Raw genomic sequence first — 23,722 nt, forward strand, 5'->3', positions numbered from 1 at the left:
ACGAACAAATCTGCAGCCTTAGAAGAGAGAGATGAAGATGACATAGGGGTAATGAAACCGTAACTAGGCTGGCTTCAGAGGCAGCACTAGAAGTGGGAAGCAAGGCACCAAGGCAACCAGTAGGCTAGCTCTGCCAAGTAACAAAGGACCTAATAAAAGAACGACAAAGAATGAAAGTGTCCACCTCAAGAGATAAGATAGAATTAGCGGAACTGTCGAAACTGGTGAACAAGGCGAAAACAAGCAATATTCGTAATTATAACGGGAGAAAGACTGAACAAGCCGTAAAAATATTGACGCAGCCTGAAATCAGTGAGAAGAAAACTTGCATGGCACAAAACAAGATGTATGCACTGAAAGATAAGCAGGGTAATATTATCAGCAATATCGAAGGTATATTAACAGCCGCTGGATAATTATATATTGACCTGTACAGTACCCAGAGGAGTCAAGATACCTCCATTCGAAGCAGTAATGAAGAGGATACAGAAATTCCTCGTATAACTAGCGATGATCCACACCGCTCTCATCCACGCCGCTCTCTTCAGGTCTCTTAACGTTACGCCTAGCATTTTTCATTCCATCACCTTTTGTTCTACTTGTTTTCGAACTTCTTTGTCAACCTCCAGGTGTGTGCCCCATATGTTAGCACCACTAGAATGCAGTGATTGCACAACTTTCTTCGCAATGATAATGGTAAGCTTCCAGTCAGGAGCTGACAGTTTCTTCTGTGTGCTCTCCAACCCACTTTTCTTCTGTAAGTTTCCTTTTCATGATTAGGGTTCCCTGTGGGTGTCCTAGATAAACGTACTCTTTCACAGACTCTATAGGCTGACTGGCAATTCTGAACTCTTGTTCTCTTTCCCTTCAATTCATCAGTATCTTTGTCTTCTGCATATTAATCTTCAGTCGCATTCTTACACTGTCTCTTTTAAGGTCCTCAATCGTTTGTTGTTACTCGTCTCTTGCGTTGCTTAACAGGACAGTGACATCTGCAAACCAAACGTTGCTGAGACCTTCGCCGTTTATCCTGACTCCTAAGCCTTCCCAGCTTAATAGCATGAATACTTTTTCCAAGCATACAGTCAATAGCATTGCAGAGATTGTGTTTTCTTGCCCGACCCATTTCATGACACAGAACATTCTACTTTTATTGTGGAGGATCAAGGTAGCTGCAGAATCTTTGTAGATTTTTCTCAGGAAATTCAGGTATTCTTCCTGTATTACTTGATTACGTAATGCCTCCGTGACTCCTTTTATTTCCACTGAATCGAATGCCTTCCATAGTCCATGAAAGCCACGTAGAGAGGTGTATTATTTTCTGGTAAATTAGTAATATTTGGTTAATTGGTTCTACATTGTGTCGATTACTCGAGCAAGTAATGTCCGCCTCTCTGATGAATCTAGCTGAAGTATTATGTCATCTGCAACATACGATGTTTAAGCATTTTGTAAGACTTTTAAATAACAGCGCAGGCACTCCGTACAGATGGTTAACCAGTGAAGTTTGAACGTGCGGCCCCAATATTTATGAGTGGGTTAATCTCCACGGTTAATTGGAGCCTTTCTCAATTATTCGTTACGTGTTTGTGTTTCTTAATGAAGTTAAACACACGTTCGGCTGTGACGGATAGAATGACGTCAGGGACGCTATGTCCGCAGTCCGCCGTGGTCGCTTGCGTTCGATGTCTCGAGTTTCCTCGGCCGCGTGGTTAGCAGGATCTGCGTGCCACTGCCACTTGGGATCCTTCGAAACTAGATTGCTTCAAACTTAAATATGTCCTTCACATGAGACAATAAATGGTTGTGTGGTACAGCGCGTAGCAGGGACAAGGGACTCAAGGAAACTAGTGCGACTAGCTCAAGCCATCACCCTTCTAAGCTACAATGAATGGCTCATACCCTCTTAAGCAACGGCTCCTAACCCCGTGAACACGGCCTCCTCTTTACGACGGCAGAAGTGAAATTCTACACTGGAATGATGACCGAAAGCGGAGCCAGCTGTAGAAGAAGACGAACCGTGACAGAGGTTCATGATCATGATCATCATCAGCGTCATCAGTGGCACGAGAGTAGTTCCCGCGGTTGCGCCGAAGGGCACCAACGAGCCAGCTGTGGAAAATGACGACGCTCGAGGCATTACTGATGATAGTTTCTCCGCACAACTTACGGACAGATATTGGTAGCCACATTTAGCTTCGCTGTAAAATTGTCGCGCCGTAGATGTTGAGTGCTCCGTTCTGGTAAGCAGAGAAGAAGACGCCAAGATCGTCTCGCGGCACCAAGGCGCGTGGTCTCGCGTCTCGCGTCTCGCCCCAGCTCGCGACTTCAGCACCCGCTGGCTGAATTCGTATATCGCCATTTGCAGCTTCCAACCGCCTTGAGAACGACGTCTCTACTGCCCCTGCCTTCCCTCGCTACCAGCCTAGCTGCTCCCTGACGTTCGGGCTTGACGTGTAGCCTGCGTGCAGCTCCAAGTCGTCCAAGACAGTCGAGACTGCCGTCCCGGTACTGCGCCTGAGCCTTTCGCCGAAAGTCATCTCTGGATCAACCATGAACCGGGTCTTATCTGCAGAGGAACGGGCTAATGGTTTGGTGAGCCTCACGTGATCTTTTTTGTCAGTAAAGTATTTCCATACATTCGAGCCGTAAGGACGCTAATAATAAGGCGATAAGTGCGCGCCAACTGAACATGGAAAGACGGGGGCTAAAGCCCCCGTCTTTGCATGTTCGGTTGGCGGGCACTTATCGCCTTATTATTTTCCCGAAGATCTTCTGATAGGAACGCGACAGTAATTGTTCGAGTGTACTTAACCGGTTGTGAAAACTGTAGCGACCAGTCACTATGGTTTCGACAGCAAGTTTTTTTTTTGTTTTTTAGTGCAAGAGGGCTTTCAATGCGGGCTTGGACCGTACTGCGTCCAGCATCCTCGTGCGTATGGCGGAAATACGCATATTTCCGGCCTTATTTGGCAAGGACTACGCTATGCGCACTACGGAGCCCTGCCGCAATTGTAACGACGCACAGCTGCCGCGCGGCGATACTGCCACATCCCGCATAAAGGCTTGTCATTTCAGCCTTACACTAGTGTGCCAACCGAAACGTACACTCGCCGGGAATTCAGAGTCTGGGTTAGACCTTTATAATTGGCGCACCCGATCCGGGAGCTTAAGTAAAATTTCCATCTAATAGAATGTGCCACAGGTTGTTTTTAACCTAACCTGACCTAACCTAACCTTGCGCCAACCTTAATCTCCATGTTACGTGCTAAAAAAATAAATTTCATCAGTGCGAGAATTGCCATTCATTAGACGGCACCTTAGGCGGGATGTTTCTTCCGTTGTGATAAGTGGGTGTAATTTGAACGAAGAAACAGAAATGTCTCTGTGGTAAAATTATTTTTGACAGCGATCGCTTCACGGCGCGCTTTCTTGCATTTAAAAGACATCGGCCCTCCAGCGTTGACTGTGAGCGCACCTACAGCTAACTGCACAGGCCAAAAAAATGTAAAGACATTTAGCAACATCCTGATTTTAGCTTGTCTTGTATTTAGGTGCAACAATTTTGCAAAGGTAGCGCTTTCCGATTAGTTACTAACTTAAATATTTTCGGGTCCGAGGTGGCTGTCGAAAGAGATGGCACATCTTCTTTTTTCAAAGGGGCCCTAATTAACAACGCAGCCTGGTGAATGGCAGTGACCTGGCTTTTATTTGTGTGTCCAACAAATGTTCACGCTTCGTCCTTATAGTTTCGCGGCGTTGTATGTCTCGTTCGTATCGGCTTTATTGACCGACAGGCCACGAAACTCGCTTTTGTCTATTACGTCCCTTGCTCCTACAGAACGGTGAAGAACGTACATATACGTATGAAGACGAGCTAAGGCAATCATAGGAGACCAGTTTATTGAATTGCACAATTGTCGCAAAATTGTTTATGGGTTAGAGCATAAACGCTAGGTAACGCATTCTATCAACATTCTACTGGCGTGCATTCGGACTAACTGTTTATATCACTACTGCCGCAAATTAATCACAGCTTTAAAATTGCACCTATACCACATCGCCGATATGTCTGCATGATGTTCCGAAATTCAAGTGCGTTTTCACTGGCTTGGGTCGTTGTGTACAATGCTCGCGCAGAACTATATGAGGGACCATGCTCGAGTCTTCCAATTCAAACACCATTAAACGTAGCTGCAGTGACAACCATGTAAACAGTGCCGACTACAGGAGGACAATATGCGCGACATCAAGCGGTGATATTGCAGAACCTTTGACAACTTTTGCTTTCGCGCTCTTTTCGGGCTGACCAGTTCTCCGCTAACGGTTACTGATCGTTTTGCATTACAGAAGTGCGTTTTAATATTCCAGCCGAAAACGATATTATTCTCTGATTGAAAAATGTTCCCAATTGAAATATTCGCTTCAAGGCTGAAGCTGCGGGACTTAAGGTTAGGTTAGGTTCAGTTAGGTTAGGCTAGGTTGTGAAGGCAATTCTGAAGTCACAGAGAAAGAGCGGCATCGTTTACCTGATAGTTGTGTCTACGCGTGGCCTGTTGCATGCACAGTATTGCACAGTATGCACAGTATTGCATGCACAGGGCCACTGTGCGCATGATGTGTCGAATGGTGGGACGGGGACCGTGGCGTTTGCGGCTGCGCTCGACGTAGTTTCCAGACCACCGAAATTTGAGTCGAATTTTTGCTCGATCACATAAATTGGGGAACGTCACGTTTGTTACAAGTGCATCGTAACATACTTTAATCATGTTGGCTTTAAGAAAAGTGTGCGTCGCACATTTCGATGCCAACTGGTGATTTTCCCATGAGTAACAGCAAAGTAGCGTCCCAGTTTGAATGTTTTGAAGATTATTTTTGAGGCTTTTGCTACTTTGTGTTAGATTTGTTCGAGGAAACCATATCTAATAGGACGAGGTGTCCCATTTAACATAAATGCGGGCGAAGAAAACCACAGAACCGAACGTATTATTTTTCAAGCACTCAAATTAATGCTTCAGATTTCTAATTTACACCCTGAAAAGTAAATTCATATACTATAATTAAATTTACGACAGGCTCGAGCAAAGATTCATTTATGGGTACATTAGAAAACCAATTATTAAATAATGACCGAGTAAATATTTTTAAACTAAAATAAATGGAATTTTATACGAATGTGCCTCTATGACTCCAAGTAGCTTGGTAGGGTTCAGTTCATTAGTATTTGTTTATATGTAAAGTTTTTATGACATCAATGCTGCCTTGAAGCCTTACGAAAAATAACGAAGCAATGTACGGTCGAGCAATGTTTAGCAAAAATCAAGGCTGCTTGAAGAGAAATGTCCGCGGCGTATAGGTTGGGGCGGCGTTTCCGTTGTTCGTGCTGAGCGCCTTCGAAAACCTTTGACAAATGCCCTCGTCGAGGGAATGCCTAGAGATGTGCGTCTCGCGTTGCGCGCTACGAAGGCGAAATTGACTGAGCCGTTGTTCTTGCACCGCTCTCCCCGCATGACGCGGCGGGCTCACAGCAGGGGCTGCAGAAGGAGGCGCAACCGAAGCGTCGCCGTCGCCACGACCGCTTGTTCGACGCGATGATGGTGCTGATCGCGCTCATCGCATTGCTGCTGTGCCTCGGATTATTCATCCGCTACGTCAGCCGCGGTCCGCGGGTCGTCCGGAAGGAGACGGTATCGCCGACCGTGGACCTCGGAACGCGACCCCGTACCCCCACCACCACCACCGCCGCCGCCACCACCACCGTCACCCCGGCGACGGAGGCCACCGCGGAGCACGAAGGGAGCGGCCCCCAGGATGACGAGAGTACGGCAGAGGCCACGACTGCCATGCCGTCTCAGCGCCCATTGCCGAAGCCAGGCACCGAACGTTATGCTGGGGATCTGCCGGGGGACGTCGAACCGAAGCACTACGACGTCACAATCGCATTGACGGGTGAGAGCTTTATTCACGGCGCAGTCTTCTGGGGTTACTTTACTTACTAGTACATGATTATACATTCTGTCACGTTTACGAATGAAATGCTATAAAGGGGATAAAAAAAAAACCGCCGTGGTTGCTCAGTGGCTATGGTGTTGGGCGGCCGCATTTCCATGGGGGCGAAATGCGAAAACACCCGTGTACTTAGATTTAGGTGCCCGTTAAAGAGCCCCAGGTGGTCGAAATTTCCGCAGTCCTCCACTACGGCGTGCTTCATAATCAGAAAGTGGCTTGGGCACATTAAACACCATAATTAAATTTTTTTAAAGGAAAAAAAAGGAACCTCCCTTCAAAAGACAACACAATCCCACCTATGTAGTTAGGCCACTACCACGAGAAAGCACCCCACCTTAAAATGCTGTGAACTTGAGCTTGGCTCGTAGTAAGCGCCTGTGCTCTCCGTCTTTCCTGTCTCGATTCATTGCAATGTTTCCCCGTAAAAAGCTATGTCCTTCATTGAAAAATTTGTGAAGTTTAGTGCCCATATGACATGGCAATAAATTCGGCGCTGACACTTAATATTTCTCAAGTATATGAATGCGAAATGATTATAAGCGCTTTGAATAAATATTTTTTTCCCACACATTCGTTGCGTGCGGAAGCTCACGCGTGCGTTCTAACTGCGGCTGGGCAACGAAAACGCGCCACGCGACTCAACGCGCTCGGTTGCCTGCAGGGTATTTACAACCCGAAGGACCGTTCAGCAGCGTTTATTTGGACATCAGTGCTTAAACACAGTAACGCACGTTAACGTGTGATGCACGCACACCTTTAGTCAACCAGAAAGGTGGAGCCGCCGGGACGTTGGGGAAGCGGGCTCGTATAGCAACTCCCACGCCCGGGTCCGATACCCACCCAGACAGCAATTTAGATTTTTTTTTCAATGTCATTGATTTACTTTGTTTGCAGCAACCTGCCTGAGACATTCGGCCTCAATACAAGCATTTTTGACGAGCTTTTACTCGTTGCGCCGTCGGGCATTTTTGGTACTACCTTTCTGTCACTGCATGCAACGGATTTTGGCGTAATTCAGCATTTAATGCATTCGAGTTAAAAAGAAAACATCGGTGTACTCCTACGGTTCCCCTGGCGTATAACTGATTTACGGTGACAGAAGCACTCTCCTAAATAATTGTAAAATCTTAGTTTGAGCAAACGCTAAAACTTGCGGCAAACGCTATCGCAACAAACGCAGTTCTTGCGATGTCCACAAGATATTCCTCGTTCGCTACTAGAAAGTTGACTGTTAAGTCCTCGGTCGCACTCATTTTCCCAATTTATTCCGTGGTTTAACCTTTCAGTGGTGCAGGGAACCTTTGTAAGCGTTTAGAAATGCCTTTAAGTGGGCTGACAATAAGGTGGTGTTTATCAATTTTGATTTCACCATTAATTGACACATTCACCTAAATATCTGCCTGCACATTACCGCTAAGGTTTGCGACATATTCCCAATATATGTAATTCGTTAGTGACATGGACTTTTCACAAAAGCACGAAAACCGGCATATTATGGTTTGACAGGCCTCTAATCACATGAACAGCTTCGCTGTCAAAAAGAAATTGCAGCTTTCACTCAAGACTGTGCATTCTGTGAAAACGAAACACTGATATCGCAGTCAATGCTATGCAATGCATGCATTGCATTGGCAGTCATCTGTATGTCTCGCATTGCGTTTGAGCTCTTCACGTGCTATTGTGACAATATGCGGAGGCGACGTGGCGTGACACGGCGCTGTAAGGACTGCGCCCAGGCAAACACCAGCCCTGTCGCAATGCTGGAGCAATGAAATACGCCAGCGGCAGCGTTGCCTCTAGCGTCTTCGCACCTCGGTAGCGTGCATGACGAAACTGACGGAAAACCAAGTTGCATTCTGAGCGGCCAATGAAATCAGCTTGACGCCTTCCGCTCGCTACTTCGGACCAGTGCATGCACTGCGGTGTGATACGCACGCAGCTGTGCAACGAGAGAAGGCGACAGTGCGTGAAGCGCTCTTGGCAGAAACAAACTGCCGTGGCTCCGCCAAATATCCGACTGAGCAGAGCAGGATCATCCGTCGGCTTCGTCTGTTTTGGAGCCAAACGTACCGCTTGCCTGGCCACCTCGTTACAGGCCAAAAGCACGGCAGCAAGGCGCTGCACTGGCAGCCGTGGCAGCGCGACATTAACACCACACAGTCATGCACCGCGGCCCTGACGGCGGGAAGCGAACGCGCAAGGTGGGAACCGGAACAAAGAAGAGACGAGCAGACACCCGGGTCTTTTGCTGCGCATGCTCAGTGAACACGTGTCTCGAATCCAGCGGCTGACGTTAGCCGGCGCTGCCTTGCTCCGCGGGGCCCCAGCGGCGTTCTAGGCAAGGCTGCCCACCTCTGTAGGTGTGCCGTCGTGAGTAATACGATCTGTTAAGCGTTGCAAATACTCACCATGCAAGCGAAGAATACTCTTAAATGCAAAGCAGCTTTTTCATCTATCGATGACTACTGGTTACGTATATTTACGTTTACAAAAGTATACAGCCTCGTGAAGAATAGGAACTGTGAAAAGCGCAGTTTTGTGCAATGGCTGCATGGTTGATTCAAAAGCGTTTTTCTTTTCTTTAAGAGATATCCGTAATGTGATAACGTTTATTACCACCGGGAATTTAGGTTTATTTATTATTTATTTTATTATTTATTATTTTAGGTGCATTTTCGTAACTAGAACTTCAGCGGTACGCGAACACCTAGATGGTTTTTTTTTTTTTGCTTCGTTTCTTTCGAATGTGTACTTCGAAGACAAAGAATTTACAGAATTGTTCACGACTCGATTTACCCAAAACATTAAATTATGGGGTTTTACGTGCCAAAACTACTTTCTGATTATGAGGCACGTCGTAGTGGAGGACTCCGGAAATTACGACCACCTGGGCTTCTTTAACGTGCACCTAAATCTAAGTACACGGGTGTTTTCGCATTTCGCCCCCATCTAAATGCGGCCGCCGTGGCTGAGATTCGATCCCGCGACCTCGTGCTCAGCAGCCCAACACCATAGCCTCTGAGCAACCACGGAGGGTTCGATTTACCCAGTGCCTTGTACAAGGTAGCTACAAGTATAACCCCGTAAAACCATGGAAGGTATCTATATATTACACAAATTCTATCTGCAGCTTGAAACAACAAACTTGCACGTGCCTGCGACTGTTTGCGATATGACCGACTGTCACGGTGACGTAGGAATATGAACATTGGTGTGATACCTACTGTGCCCTTTCGCCCTTTCTCCTTATTTTATTTTTCTTCTCGCTCCAAGGTGAAAACCTGGCCTACCAGGCGATGAAAGTCACCGGCAGAGCGGAAACGTCACTCGAGGTCCTGAATTCGACCTCTAAGCTGATCCTGAAGTCCAAGGCAAGCACCATCAACTTGGTTGGGATATCTGTGCTGGAAGTTCCCGCCGCGTCCGGCGATGAGTTGATGGAAGTAAACATCACGACTCTGAGCAAGAGCGACCCCTTCCTCATCGCGGCACTCGAGACCCCGCTGGAAGCTGGGAAGTCCTACACTCTGGTGACCGAGTACGACTACGACAAGCGCGTGGCAAGCGGACCAATCTACCTGTCGGCAGAGTGAGTAAATAGAGCGTTATATATTGTCCGTGCGACATCTACAGAAAAATCTGGAGACAGCTATAGCTTAAGCTTCGCCTTTATGAGTGGAACGCGATAACATTCAAAGATCCCTGACTGTATCTCGCGCTTGCCGGCAAGTGCAACTTATTTAACCGTAATGATCACTGGCAAACGCTGGCGGTGAATGATATGCGCGAATGCGACATTTGTGGTTCTTTTTGTGACGGTGGGCAAGCAACCGAGGGTTCCGCGCCGCTCCTGGAAAGACGGACCTCAAACGGCAGCTGAAAAACGCTTTCGCGCCAAAACAGGTTTGTGTTTGAGTTTCTTAGTCTAACGCTATCACGCCTATAGTTTGTGTGTAAGTGGTACTTTACAGTTTTTCTGCGTGGTTCGGAATGATTTTTGCCGAAACGACGCTCGACGCGGGACTCAGACACAGGGTTTTCTGGGACCCGGGGCGCTTAACGCTATCGGGTTAGTACCTCGTTAGTGGAGCTGTGCGCAGTATACACCTTTGTTTATTGGGCGCCGCTATTTATTTTTTATTTATTTATTATTTATGAGTTACCTGCATCGCTCCATAGGGCATTACAGCAGGGAGGTTACAAACTTGAATGAATACATCAACAAATTATTTCAACGCGTGGAAAAAAGCATCATTTCCTGTAATATATACAATGCTCGATGGCAAACTGTTCCAATCTCGAACAGTTCTAACAAAAAAAGAATAACGGAAGTCGTCACCCCTACAAGAAAATTACCTGACCTTCAAACAGTGGTCAAGTCGCCTAGATATATAGTGATGTGCCTGGATATATTTTTCGCGGTTATCGTGAATATAATTTATTGGTATCCACTTTGAAACGCGGTGGTGACAAATCGTCACCTAGTCTGCTTGATATTGTCACGAAGATAACTAAGCCGGGCTTGCCGAAAGAGAACAGCCTTCTTTTTATGATGGCCGACAACCAAAAAGGCCACGGGGCACAACTACGCCCTTTGTCGTCTTCTCTCTGGTGATCGGTGCCTGTAGTGGGAAGATGACTTCTGGCGATCGGGACTCGTAGTGGGCAGCTTACTTCGCGGCAATATATTCAAGTATGCAGGCATTATTGTATACTTCCGCATCTTTTCCTTCTACCTTTTTCCGCTGCCTATGCTATTTACGAATCCAGTAGTATGAATCTCTTCCCGGCTTTTTCCACCGACACTTCAAACGCCTGTTGCTTATCTTGACTGCAGACCAGTTGAAGCTCCTGTCCACTTTAAATGCAAACGCTACTGAAAGTGGCGCGTTACTTACGTGTCTCACAGGGATAATCACTTCGCATTTGATTTAGATGTTCTGATAGGTCTCGGGATTTTGTCTGAAGCGTATACATGCCTCATGTTGTAGCGAAAATTTGTTCCGGTTTGTTTTGTCTTTAGAAAACCGGCTCCAGTCTCAAATAGCAAGGCACTTTGTGTTATCCTACAGATTTTTCCTTAGAATTTCTTACTTCTCATTCTCGTAAAAAAACCTTGGTCCTTTTTGTTTTCATTCTTTGCGTCCAATTAACTCTCTGTTTCTCTTACTTTTTCTTATGACTCGCGGTTATCTATCTACAATTAGAATTACTCTGTACTTGGTTGCCAGCTTTCTTGACCTCTTCCTTCATTCTGTGTCCGCGATTTTCATGTACTATCGGCGTCAAATGAAAGTTGAACAGCGGAGCGCGCGGCCCAAGCATAAGTGAAGATATAGTGCGCGCCGTCCAGTCGTCACCATTGACAGGCGCGCGCATCCGGTTTGGCCGCACTGCGCGATCCCCCTCTAGTGAGATAATGTCGCTTCTGTTCTGGTTCTTACATTTGAAAGGGAGAAAATGAAAAATAAAAATTAAGCTAGAACATTGCAGTTTACGGCGAGTCTTGTCGCACAGATCGCCGAAACCACAAGCGCTGTCGGCGCGAACAGCGGTGCGCGTTGTGCAGTTTGCACCGTCATCGCCAGGTATATTCGCCCGCGCGGTTTGCAGCTTGCGCGCCACATTCGTTCTTTCGATCGGCAAACTTGCGCTGCGCGGGATCGCTGGCAGCCGCGACGGCGGCCGGCATGCCGAGCGCGTTTGGCCGTTTGACATGGTTTCACTCCCAAACCTGCAGCGCTTCGCTTTTACCACAGCGTCGCAGCGTTATCGGCATGTGTGCATGAGACAAAGAATGAGTAAATATCACCGGGCCGTAGTTCATGTCCAACGATAGGTCTTTCTGATTCGCCTGTCTGTAGCGATCAGAACTACTTTTTCTCCACCCTTAAGACAATACGGAGATCCAGCGTCAAGTGAACTGGATATGCCGGGTGTTTCGTCCGAAGAAAGAGCGCGAATTGTTTCTCCTTACCGGCGGCACCAAGTGCATCAGCGCGAGATTGCCAGGATTACGAATCGCTGTTTGCCTACAGTTAACAGAATTTGCCAGGCATTCCGTGATGATGGACGCCTCTGGAACCTTCCCCGTGGACACATGGACACAGGCAGCGGGTGACCGACAGCGATAAGGACTTACTTGTCATACAAGCTGCGGAAGACGCCCTGTTCCTTACATCTCGAGAGATCAAAGACAGCTTGAACCTCTCCGCCAGCACAACAATCAGACGTCCACTGCACGAGGCTGGCCTGCCGCCGTCGCGGCTGCCAGCGCTACCGCGCAGCGCAAGTTTGCCGATGGAAAGAACGAATGTGGCGCGCAAGCTGCAAACCGCGCGGGCGGATCTACCTGGCGATGACGGTGCAAACTGCACAACGCGCACCGCTGTTCGCGCCGACAGCGCTTGTGGTTTCGGCGATCTGTGCGACAAGACTCGCCGTAAACAGCAATATTCTAGCTTAATTTTTATTTTTCATTTTCTCCCTTTCAAATGTAAGAACCACAACAGAAGCGACATTACCTCACTAGAGGGGGATCGCGCAGTGCGGCCAAACCGGATGCGCGCGCCTGTCAATGGTGACGACTGGACGGCGCGCACTATATCTTCACTTATGCTTGGGCCGCGTGCTCCGCTGTTCAACTTTCATTTGACGCCGATAGTAGAGCTTTCAAATACTTGTGCACTTTAGTCGCCCATTTATTTTCGTAGATGTTCTCGAGTCTTCCTTCAAAACTAGTTTTGCTCTGAGCTTCTCTGACTTCAAAAGAGGCCCAATCCATGTCACGCTGCACTGGCCCATTCGCGGTTTTAGTGTGGGCTCCGAAGGCCAACCGGCCTACCGACCGTTGCCTAACTTCCACCCCCGTAATATGTCCGTGTTTAGGCTCAGGAAGGCATTGCCAACGTTCGCCCTGGCACCATTGCTTCATTACAGATTCCACGCACCACCTCGCAATTACTGTGGCGTCAAAGTGCTCTGTATCAAAAATAGTCGAGATTAACATTCAAAACAGCATTATATACACGGACTCGCTGAGTGCAATAACAGCACTGAAAGCCAGAAACGTAAGGGAACCTTTAATAGGAAATATAATTCATAACATAATAACCGCTAAAACACAAGGACACGAAATTAAGCTCTGTTGGATACCAAGCCATCACGGAATTAGAGGCAACGAGAGAGCTGACGCGTGCGCCGCTCAAGCCTGCCATAAGGAGGTCAGTACTGTAAATATATCCTATACAGATTGCATGAAGTTAGTGAAAAACAAGCTGAAAGAAAAATGGCAGTGTACATGGAATAGCGAAGAAAATAACAAACTACATTTAGTAAAACCTATTCTAGGAGAATGGCGATCATGCAGGCATCAGGAGCGTTTTATAGAAGTAATTTTATGCCGCCTGCGCATCGGACACACACACACCTAACACATAACTTCCTACTGACAAAACAAGAGAAACTTTTATGTGAGAAATATGGAGATGAACTCACTGTAAATCACATTTTAATCTCGTGCACACAACTCGAACGGCTAAGGAAAAAATATTTTACTGTATTTTACAACGAGTGCATTCCCTTCCATCACAGTCTACTTTTAGGAGATAACCCACTTGTAGGAACTTCATCTCTTTTCAGTTTTTTGAAAGGCGCAGCGATGCTAAACGAAATATAATATATCACAGAACTACTAATTCTAAAAATTATTACCCAGTTTTTTCACGCATCTTATGATGCACCTCACCCATTTTCTCAGTCCTGAGAAGAAGGCTCAGGTCTTCATTTGGTCTGTTGGGCTCCTCAGAGTCCTTGTCCGGACAAGGACTTTCGCTGAGGATACCCGATTTTTGAAATAAATTATACCATGTGTTTGGTGCCATGATAGCCTCAGTTGCTTATGCGCCATAAAACCCAATACAATACAATACAATGCTCTGTATAATTATTGCTCCACTCGTGATGATCTTGATGAGTGCTTGAGTGTAAGTCGCTGATCTATACCCCGATGTATTTATATTGATTAAATAGGGACATGACTTGCTGCTGAGTTGACACCTCGTAATTACTCGTCTCTTCATTAAAGATCATATATATCCCATAGTGCGTAGGCAGTGACGCCATTTATGGGCAAACAGCATGCGAGTGCTCCGTATTCAAGGCCAGGTGTTAGGCTGCCGGATCTGGTGGTTATTTTCGTACTACCGCGGTCTATTTGGTATGACGTTGCGTTTTCGATGTGGGAAACTGTTCTGTGAGGCATACTGCAGTGGTTTGAGTCGGCATGGCTGCAGTTTTTCCTGGCGTTGAGGCCGACAAATCAAACAACGCGATACGTGAGCGCGCCTTAATTGAGCCTCTAGTGAGATCAAAGTTGTGTACTTTAGAAATATTATTTGGCGAATGCGACCTTACTGCTGCATTCTCATTGTAATTCTAAAGTTCCACTTTAGCAGCAATGAGTTGTTACGAAACATATGGCAGTTCTAACGGCATAGGTACCATTCTGGTTGGGAAAAATTATGTGTCCTTTGACACTCTGTGAATAAGGATGACCAGAGAAGCTGTGTATGTGGGCCCCTAATGGCGAACTGCACCTCCACTGCGGGTCCCGCATTGCACCATTTTCGCGATCGGCCCCCGTATGTGGACAGCTTGAAGCCTGCTTCCCCTCCGCTGCAGGGTGGCGCGCGTCCTGTCCTTAGCAAGTCAAGTGCATCTGTTGATAATGTCGCTAGCGCTATGGTCGCTTGTCCAAGCACACAGGCCCTTTCCCAGCCCTTCCCGCGACGAACAAGCGGGCGAGATAACAATCTACAGTTCGTCCCCTACCCCTTCTTGTCCCTCTCTCCACTTGCCTCCCCGAAGGGCGCGTTGCATGTCCCTGAGCCCACAGGGGTACGTGCGATTGAGCCTGAGCCCTTTCTGAGATGTCACTAGGATCGGCCCAAATAACCATCTGTTTTTGTCAACATCGCTGACATATTTTTTCCCCACATCCTAGCCATAGACAGTTTCGCTGTAGTAGGGTTTGTTGTTATGCTGACAAGCTTCTAAGCTGTTATCTGTGCGTGACCACCTCGTATGTTGGACGAGGTATGCGCCCACGAATAAAACAGCTTTGGTTAGTAATGACTACGTACCGTGCAGTTTACGTCACACTTGTCGATTGGGCGAGGGTCCGCCTGAGGACTGCGCGAGGCTGCAAATTAGCGGTAGACGCTGGGTTGAAGATTCATTTGATATAGTTCATGGTACAAGCATGTGTAGCGCGCGACGGAAGGCGGCTGGCTTGCTCCCCGTTTTCTCCTTTGCGCACAGAAGACTGAGCCAACATCGTCGGCTTACCCATTCCCCCCCCCCCCACCCTACGCTTTCCCTCGCACATACACCATGTGGCGCGATGTCACGATGTTATCACCCTTGGACTTTATCTGAAACATGAGGGTGACAGCGACGGCACGAATGCGCCTGAATTGTTCATATAATTGCTATCGCAATAATATAATAAGAATATCTGGCAACTGAAGCGTCCTGTGGCCCATTACTTCCCGCAAAAGAAGTATCAAAATCGAACTTTCAACATGCGACAATTCGCTGCGCCGCAACAATGCGTTTTTTTCTTCCTCTTGAGGGGCGTCGCCACCGAAATCAACGAACGCATAGTATGTTGGCCACAATCGAATGCCTACTTTGTGCACCTAATGTGGCTTTCTTAGGAATATCGAAGAAAACGTGAGACGCTTGGTCCACCGAGAGCCCATACATATACTTCTCGGTATCCTACACCGGCGAGACAAGACTCTCCGGAGAGGTTGCGCTCAAGCGAACGCGGTGCAATCCGCGAGTCCCCACAGCGATGGCGGCGAGCGACCACTGTTTCCTTTTCTACTCTGCTAGCCAGAAAGCGTCCAAAACTATGGAAGGTGAAAATTCACTCGGCCAGAGAAAACCGAACGCGCACCAAAGTGCGCCGCGCAGTGGTCGGGTCAACACCAGAAAAACGCATGCGCTCTGGCTGGCTCTGGCAGCCCGCGGATAGGGTAGCGAGAAAAAAAAAAAGAAATAGAAGAGGCTCAATGTGTCCTCGTAAATAAAAGTCAAAGTAGAAAAAATTAATACGAACGTAGTTACCTTGGCTGGCTTTAGTGACTTGACATGGATGCTTTGGCGTAGGTGAAAAAAAGATTTTTTATACGTGACATGGTGGCACAAATGAACCACCACAATGCGTCGTCTCATCGGACCTCGCTGCGTGCTTTGTCAACTTGTCTGATAGTGGGCTGATTTGGCTTGTCTCGTTGCATGTTCCGATGTAAGATTTTAGAAAATTCAATGAACCTTTGGTGCCGAATGCTTATAACAACATTAAACCCACAAAGTTCCGCAATTGAAAATCTAAAGCCCAACTTTGGGAAAATGTCATTGCACCTTTCACATCAAAAGTTTATGAGAACTTTACACCCATGAAGTTTCAGAAGTGACAACGATGTGCTCCGTAGATACCGCGGCCTCTGCGATATGCCGCTACGAGCCCGCTCGCCATCAAAACGCCCTTGAAATTTTGTGCTCGGATGGGAATTCTTGCATTATGTGACTCCAGGTGCACAGGCTGTTAAGAACGGCCAGCTGCAGTGCAAGTTTTGCCAACCAGTTGCGACTGTGGAAGCAACATCTCGGGAGCGTCGCCGCCAACCTCTAGCCACAGCGTGACTAAATCGACTTTGTGTCGGGGAACAAGACGCGCACCCCCCCCTCTCTGTCGCTTCAGCTAGGATACGTTCGATGAAGCAGGCTTTTTGCTGAAACCGGAGCCAACCTCTAGCCTCATCGCCGTTGTGACGGAATGAGTTCGGCGGGCCAACTATTGTTACCAAACTCCCCAACGCGGACCTGATGTGCTACGGGTGCGCGAGGTGCCGCGGGAACGCAGTTTTTCGCTCCTTCCCACGCCCCGACCAAGACGCAGGACAACGCGCCACCCGGAACGGCTCCGAGTTTTATGAAGTTCGTGTGGTGTCGGTTTCGGACCGTAAACACGTGTGTGTATGCGTGTGTGCGTGTGTGTGTGTGTAAACCGTGCCGCGGAGAGGCGGCTACTTTGCGATGACTAAACGAACGTTCGCATCACCTTGTGTCGGGGGAGGACCGAGTGTTTAACAACTGCCGTTGTGCGGATGCTCGACACACTTCTCTTGAGCAGTCGTGTTGGACTGAGACTCTCTCTCAACTGAGACTCTCTCTCAAACAGTCATGTTAGACTGATGTACTTTCTCAAACAGTCATGTTAGACTGTATAAGTACTATGAATAAACCCATATTCCTCGTTCTCGATGAGAAGCAGTGCTTCTCTTCATCAACGTCCTCAGCGTGGATAAGTTGGACGACGGCATGGGCCTGCTACCTTCGAATTCATGCCGGACTCCAATCTTGACAACGGATCACGAGCGATGTGATTGAGCCCCCAATCCTGACAACTGGCTGACAGCGGTGAGATGGAGTTTGCGACGTGGTGCTGTATCTGCGGTGAGTGCTTGGTTCTTGCTTTGACTCTCTAGGCTTCATTTTGTGGTTGTTCTGTTTAGAACAGTAGGGAAGCTAGATTGTTGATTGTTAGCTAGGTTGTGTTTTCCTAGCTAGATTTAGAGAGCAGAATCAAGGCAGTAAAGGAGCAGTCATGGAGTTAAGGACACTGCTGAGAGACGAATTGTTGATTGTTGGTGAGGAACTGGGCCTAGATGTACGCAAGAAAATGCTAAAATCGGAGTTATTGGAGCTAATTTCCAATCAGGCCAACGAGGAAGAAATTGAAATGGGATTGGAACTTCTCAAAGAGAGAAACGGGAAAGAGAAAGAGGAGAACGGGACAGCGAACAACGGGACAGAGAAGAACGGGAAAGAGAGAGAGAGGAACGCGATAAAGATCGCGAGTTAAGAAAAATGCAACTGGAACTTGAAAGCAAACGTTTGGACTTGTCTGAAGGAAGTGAAGGAGCTCTGGGGCGATCAAGTGAGGCAGAATCGTACCGCATGGACAGGCTTTTAAAGCCATTTCAGGTCAGGACCGACATAGGCTTGTTCCTAAGCAATTTGGAAAGGACTTGCGAGAAGATGAACTTCGGCCCGAGTACATGCCACAGCGGTTGCTGTCTATGTTGCCGTGTGAGGCGGCGGAAGTAATTGCCAGACTGAGTGCACAGGATGCATATGATTATGCAAAAGTTAAGGCTAGTCTCTTGAAGAAATACCGCCTTTCATCCGAAGCGTTTCGGCAAAGGTTTAGGAGCACAGGCAAGAAAGATAGCGAGGGATATCCGGAGTTTTCATATAGCTTAAAGGCCAACCTAGTCGAGTGGCTTAAAAGCGCGGAAGCGTACGACAGCAGAGACATGATCATTGAATGCATGTGTCTAGAGCCGTTTTACAAAACCATCCCCGAAGCTGTGAAACTGTGGGTGCAAGACAGAGGGAATGTAAACACTGTGGAAAGGGCGGCTGAATTAGCTGAATAGTACGTAACCCGTAGAAAGTTGAACGCCGAGGACGGAAACTTGGATGGTCGAAGTGGATCGCGGAAACCATTTCCGTTCAAAAGGGGTTCGCACACTAGACGATCGGAGCCTGTAGACATGCGGAAAAGCCCGCAGAAAAGAGCGAGGAGAAACTTAACGGAGAAACCACACAAAAAGAACAGAAAAGAAAATTCGAATCTTTTAGACCAATTCGCTGTTACAAATGCCACAAACTGTGACATATAGCTGTAAACTACGTGAAGCCTAGCGTAGTTTTCTCCTACGTGGAGGAAAAAGACGAGAATAAGTCCATATCTTCACGACCTGCAAGTTAATGGCAAACCATGCCGAGTGCTAAGAGACAGTGCCGCCACGATGGACATCGTCCATCCGTCTTACGCTACGGTAGATGACTTCACCGGAGAAGTAGCATGGATAAAACAGGTTGTAGAAGAAAACAGCGTGTGGCTGCCCATGGCCAAAGTCAAAATCAGTGGACCATTCGGGGAGCTAGAGACTGAGGCTGCAGTTTCCAAATTTTTGTCACTGCAGTACGCTTACATCTTTTCGAATCGTTCGAATCAGTTACTGCGTGACAAAGGGCTCAAACTGGGAGAGGGCATAGTACAGGCATTGACCCGAGGCCAAGTCCGTAAGATCGCGTCGCTTTCGGCTGGAAATGCACAAGCTCCTCCAGCGGAAGCAGAAAAGGGGATAACTTCAATACCCGAATCCGAGCTAGAACTGAGGGACAAAAGAACAGTTGAGGAGAGCCTGCCAGCTGACTAGCTCAATGAGGGTGTAGCACTAGAGTGTCAAAGTTCTAGCCTGCAGGAAGAGCAAGCTGACGCACTCACAAGCGAGACAGGGTCGTTATTATCACCAGCCTCAAAGAACTGTGATCAGCTCCTACGTATGGATAGAGAGTCACTGGCAGCCGAGCAAATGTATGATGAGAGCTTAGCTAAATTACATGACACAGCTAAAGAAGGCATTGCTAGGCGCAACGTGACGATACATGAGAGGGTAGGATTGTTGTATCGGCACTACAGAGATCGAAAGGGTAGGATTTTAGTTCAGTTAGTCGTACCTACTAAGTACAGGGAGGACCTTTTGAGTCTCTGTCATGGAAATGGGTGGTCCGTCCACCTAGGTATAAACAAATCAAAGGAAAGATTGCTTATTGAATACTACTGGCCTGGCTGTTTCAAAGACGTAGAAAACATTGTACGATCATGCGACGCCTGCCAGCGTTCTGGTAAACCAGGAGAGACATGGAAAGCTCCACTGAAGGTAGTGCCCATAATAACAGAGCCTTTCAGACTACTTGTAATAGACACGGTAGGGCCTCTTCCAAAAACAAAATCGGGCTACAGGTACTTGTTTACCATGCTGTGTCCGGCTACCAAGTTTCCAGAAGCAATCCCTTTGAAAGAGCTCAGCTGCACCGAAGTAGTAGACGCGCTTTTGACAGTGTTTGCACGAGTTGGGTTTCCAGTCGAAATTCAGGCAGATCAAGGGTCAGTATTCACGAGCGCACTGACTTCCACATTCTTGCAGAAGTGCGGGGTTAAGTTATTACACACTTCTGTCTATCACCCTCAGTCAAACAGTGTAGAGAGGCGGCATTCGGGGCTTAGGCGAGTTTTGCGTGACTGGGAGAACTGTCTGCCGACAACTTTGTTTGCTTTGCGAACGGTTCCACATGAAGCGACAGGGTTCTCGCCAGCAGAACTAGTGTGTGGGAGGACACTCCGTTCTCCACTGAGAATGTTAAGAGAGATGTGGGAGGAAAGAGCGGAGAGTCCAAGAGTGGTTGAATACGTGCTAAATTTGTTGGAACGGCTGAGCGCAACCGAAGAACTAGTCGGAAAGAACATGGGAGTAGCCCAAAAGAACGCCAAATTCTATTACGACAAGAATTCGAGGCTTCGTACGTTTAACGCCGGAGACCAGGTAATGATCCTCAAACGTTCAAGAAAGAACAAGCTTGAAGTTCACTGGAACGGGCCCGTTAAAGTATTGCACAAACTTCCAGGTACTAACTATGCTCTGAAAATGCCCGGTCGCAGGAATGAAGTGAAGATATATCACTGTAATTTGATGAAGCCGTATGTAGAGTGGAGCGGAGTCGTTAACTGTACCATCAAAGAGCAGGATGGCACTAGTACCAAGTTTAAGGAGTATAGGGCGACCTCCAACTCTGAAATCGGCCTAGAAGAAGTAGTATGAAATCGGCCTAGAAGATGCAGTGCAACACTCGGTAAGCTCGCAGGCTCTAAGACCCGAGCAGCTAGATGAGCTAGAAGAGGTGTTAGGGGAATATCTCGACAGATTCAGCGATCGGCCGGGTAGAACCGAACTAATAACGCATGAAATTGAGCTGACATCAACGGAACCAGTAAGATCAAGGCCTTACAGGGTGTCTCCAAGACAGAGAGAGGTTATGGAGGCAGAGATACAGCGCATGCTAGAGTTGGGAGTCATTGAGCCCGCTGAGAGTGACTACACGTCACCGCTAGTACTGGTAGAAACCCCTAACAGGGACCCTCGTCCGTGTGTTGACTACAGGAAGTTAAATGCCATCACTAGGGATCAGCTGTACCCGATACCCAACATTGAGGAAGGAATTGAAAGAGTAAGCGTTGCTAAATACATTTCAACTATAGATCTCGTGCGGGGGTACTGGAAAGTTTCCCTTTCAGAAAGTGCCAGCCGCTATGCCGCATTCATCTCACCTGTAGGCACTTTTCGCCCTCTCGCACTCAGCTTCGGGCTGAAGAACGCGCCGTTTAGTTAATGGATATTGTCCTAAATTACATGCAGGAGTTCGCCTTGCCCTATCTTGATGATGTAGCAATTGTTTCGGACAGCTGGGAACAGCACGTATCGCACCTCAAACAGGTGTTCTCATGGTAGAGGGAAGCCGACTTAACGATGAAAGCGGAAAAGTGTAGGTTTCGTTGTTCACAGCTTGCTTATCTGGGCCATGTTGTCGGCCAAGGCATGAGATGGCCGGCCGAGCTGAAAATAGCTACAATTGGAGAATTTTCTCAGCCGCGCACGAAAACAGACCTTCGTTCATTTTTGGGACTTGTGGAGTACTATCAACGGTACATTCCGAATTACTCGCAAATGGCAAGTCCAGTAACGGACGCCCTCCGAAAGGGAGCACCGAGTAATGTACATTGGGATAAAGAGCAAGAGAACGCTTTCCAAAGTTTGAAAACGCTATCTGTTTCTCGTCCTGTGCTTCGCGCGCCAGACTACACAAAGGAATCCATAGTTCAATGCGACGCAAGCGACAGAGGTATGGGCGTGGTACTAGTCAGGTCGGCGAGCATAACGAGGAGCATCCTATCCTCTATGCCAGTCGTAAACTAAATGTAAGAGAGGAAGCCTACAGCGCTTCAGAGAAGGAATGCGCTTCTTTAGTTTGGGCCGCCCAGAAGTTGTCGTGTTACTTGTACGGAGCGAAGTTCATCTTCGAGACCGACCACTGTCCTCTGACGTGGCTCAATCAAATGTCACACAAAAATGGCCGCTTTCTCCGATGGAGCCTCACTCTCCAAGAGTACAACTTCTGCGTTAGATATAAGAAGGGAAAGTTGCATAGCAATGCGGATGGACTGAGCAGGCTAATTTGAATTCTGCGTTTAAGGGTCCCGCCTAAATTTTAGGGTTACTTGTGTTAATGTTTTTTAAGCCAGGATCTGCTCTCATTTAGCAGGATTCCCTCCCTTATTGCTGAATTTGTCAGCACGAAATTGCTTCAGAAATTGGCATAGCGAAATTCAGCATTTTGTTTTGTTTCTGCACCAATGTTTTTTTTTTTTTTTTTTGAAGCCTACCGTGTCTAAAGTGAGAGCCAAGGTACGTCATCTCGGCGCAGAGCCGTGTTGTGGGGTTCATTTTGTAGTTGCCTGTCCTTGTTGGAAGTTTTGGGGCGGTGACATCAATACGCAAGTGTTCGCTGCGAGCCAAGGCATCAATCACCCCCGGCCACCAGCCGTTATCTTCCTGCCCAGCGGTTGTCAGCGCTAGACAGTCGAGATTTTGCGGGCCATGGAGGCGCTGTTAAGAACGGCCAGCTGCAGTGCAAGTTTTGCCAACCAGTTGCGACTGTGGAAGCAACATCTCGGGAGCGTCGCCGCCAACCTCTAGCCACAGCGTGACTAAATCGACTTTGTGTCGGGGAACAATACGCGCTTCCTCCACTCTCCGTCGCTTCAGCTAGGATGCGTTCGATGAAGCAGGCTTTTTGCTGAAACCGCCGCCAACCACTAGCCTCATCGCCGTTGTGACGGAATGAGTTCGGCGGGCCAACTATTGTTACCGAACTCCCCAACGCGGACCTGATGTGCTACGGGTGCGCGAGTTGCCGCGGGAACGCCGTTTTTCGTTCCTTCCCACGCCCCGACGAAGACGCAAGACAACGCGCCACCCGGAACGGCTCCGAGTTCTATGAAGTTCGTGTGGTGTCGGTTTCGGACCGTAAACACGTGTGTGTATGCGTGTGTGCGTGTGTGTGTGTAAACCGTGCCGCGGAGAGGCGGCTACTTTGCGATGACTAGACGAACGTTCGCATCACCTTGTATCGGGGGAGGATGGAGGATGGATGGAGGATGGATGCTCGACACACTTCTCTTAAGCAGTCATGTTGGACTGAGACTCTCTGTCAAGCAGTCATGTTAGACTGATGTACTTTCTCAAACAGTCATGTTAGACTGATATAGATACTGTAAATAAACCCATATTCCTCGTTCTCGATGAGAAGCAGTGCTTCCCTTCATCAACGTCCTCAGCGTGGATAAGCTGGACGACGGCATGAGCCAGCTACCTTCGGATTCATGCCGGACTCCAATCTTGACAACGAATCCCGAGCGATGGGATTGGGCCCCCAATCCTGACAAGGCGTTGCCGCGAAATCCAGCCCGAGTTGGCAATCTTTGCGGTGAAATGTATTTTCGAGCGTGAAAAAGACATTCTAGACAAAATCCAGAATGATTCCCGGCTCCGGGGGTTGCTTTGGTCGGCGGTGCATGGACAGCACGAAAAAATTTCAGGCTGGGGCTGAAGCCCTATAAGCTCCCCCCCCCCCCCTTTGCTACGCCCCTGGCGGTCTTCTAGTACAAAGATATATTGTGTGTACTCGCGTAATATTTGCACTCGCATAATGCTCCAAGCTCCACATTACCCGC

At 47.9% G+C, this 23,722-nt stretch overlaps 1 protein-coding gene across 1 annotated transcript in view; it reads left to right on the top strand.

Moving 5' to 3' along the window:
* The first annotated feature begins 2,342 nt into the window (after positions 1-2,342).
* LOC129383634 (uncharacterized) overlaps positions 2,343-23,722 on the top strand; it is a 274,295-nt gene continuing 252,915 nt past the window's right edge. The window contains exons 1-3 of the mRNA XM_072289593.1: positions 2,343-2,595; positions 5,529-5,949; positions 9,283-9,598. Of these exons, the coding sequence (XP_072145694.1) occupies positions 2,554-2,595; positions 5,529-5,949; positions 9,283-9,598 (779 nt within the window). The 5' untranslated portion in view covers positions 2,343-2,553. The remainder of the gene's footprint in view (positions 2,596-5,528; positions 5,950-9,282; positions 9,599-23,722) is intronic.

Source organism: Dermacentor andersoni, chromosome 8 (assembly GCF_023375885.2).
Source record: "Dermacentor andersoni chromosome 8, qqDerAnde1_hic_scaffold, whole genome shotgun sequence".
In the NCBI taxonomy this organism is placed as follows: domain Eukaryota; kingdom Metazoa; phylum Arthropoda; class Arachnida; order Ixodida; family Ixodidae; genus Dermacentor; species Dermacentor andersoni.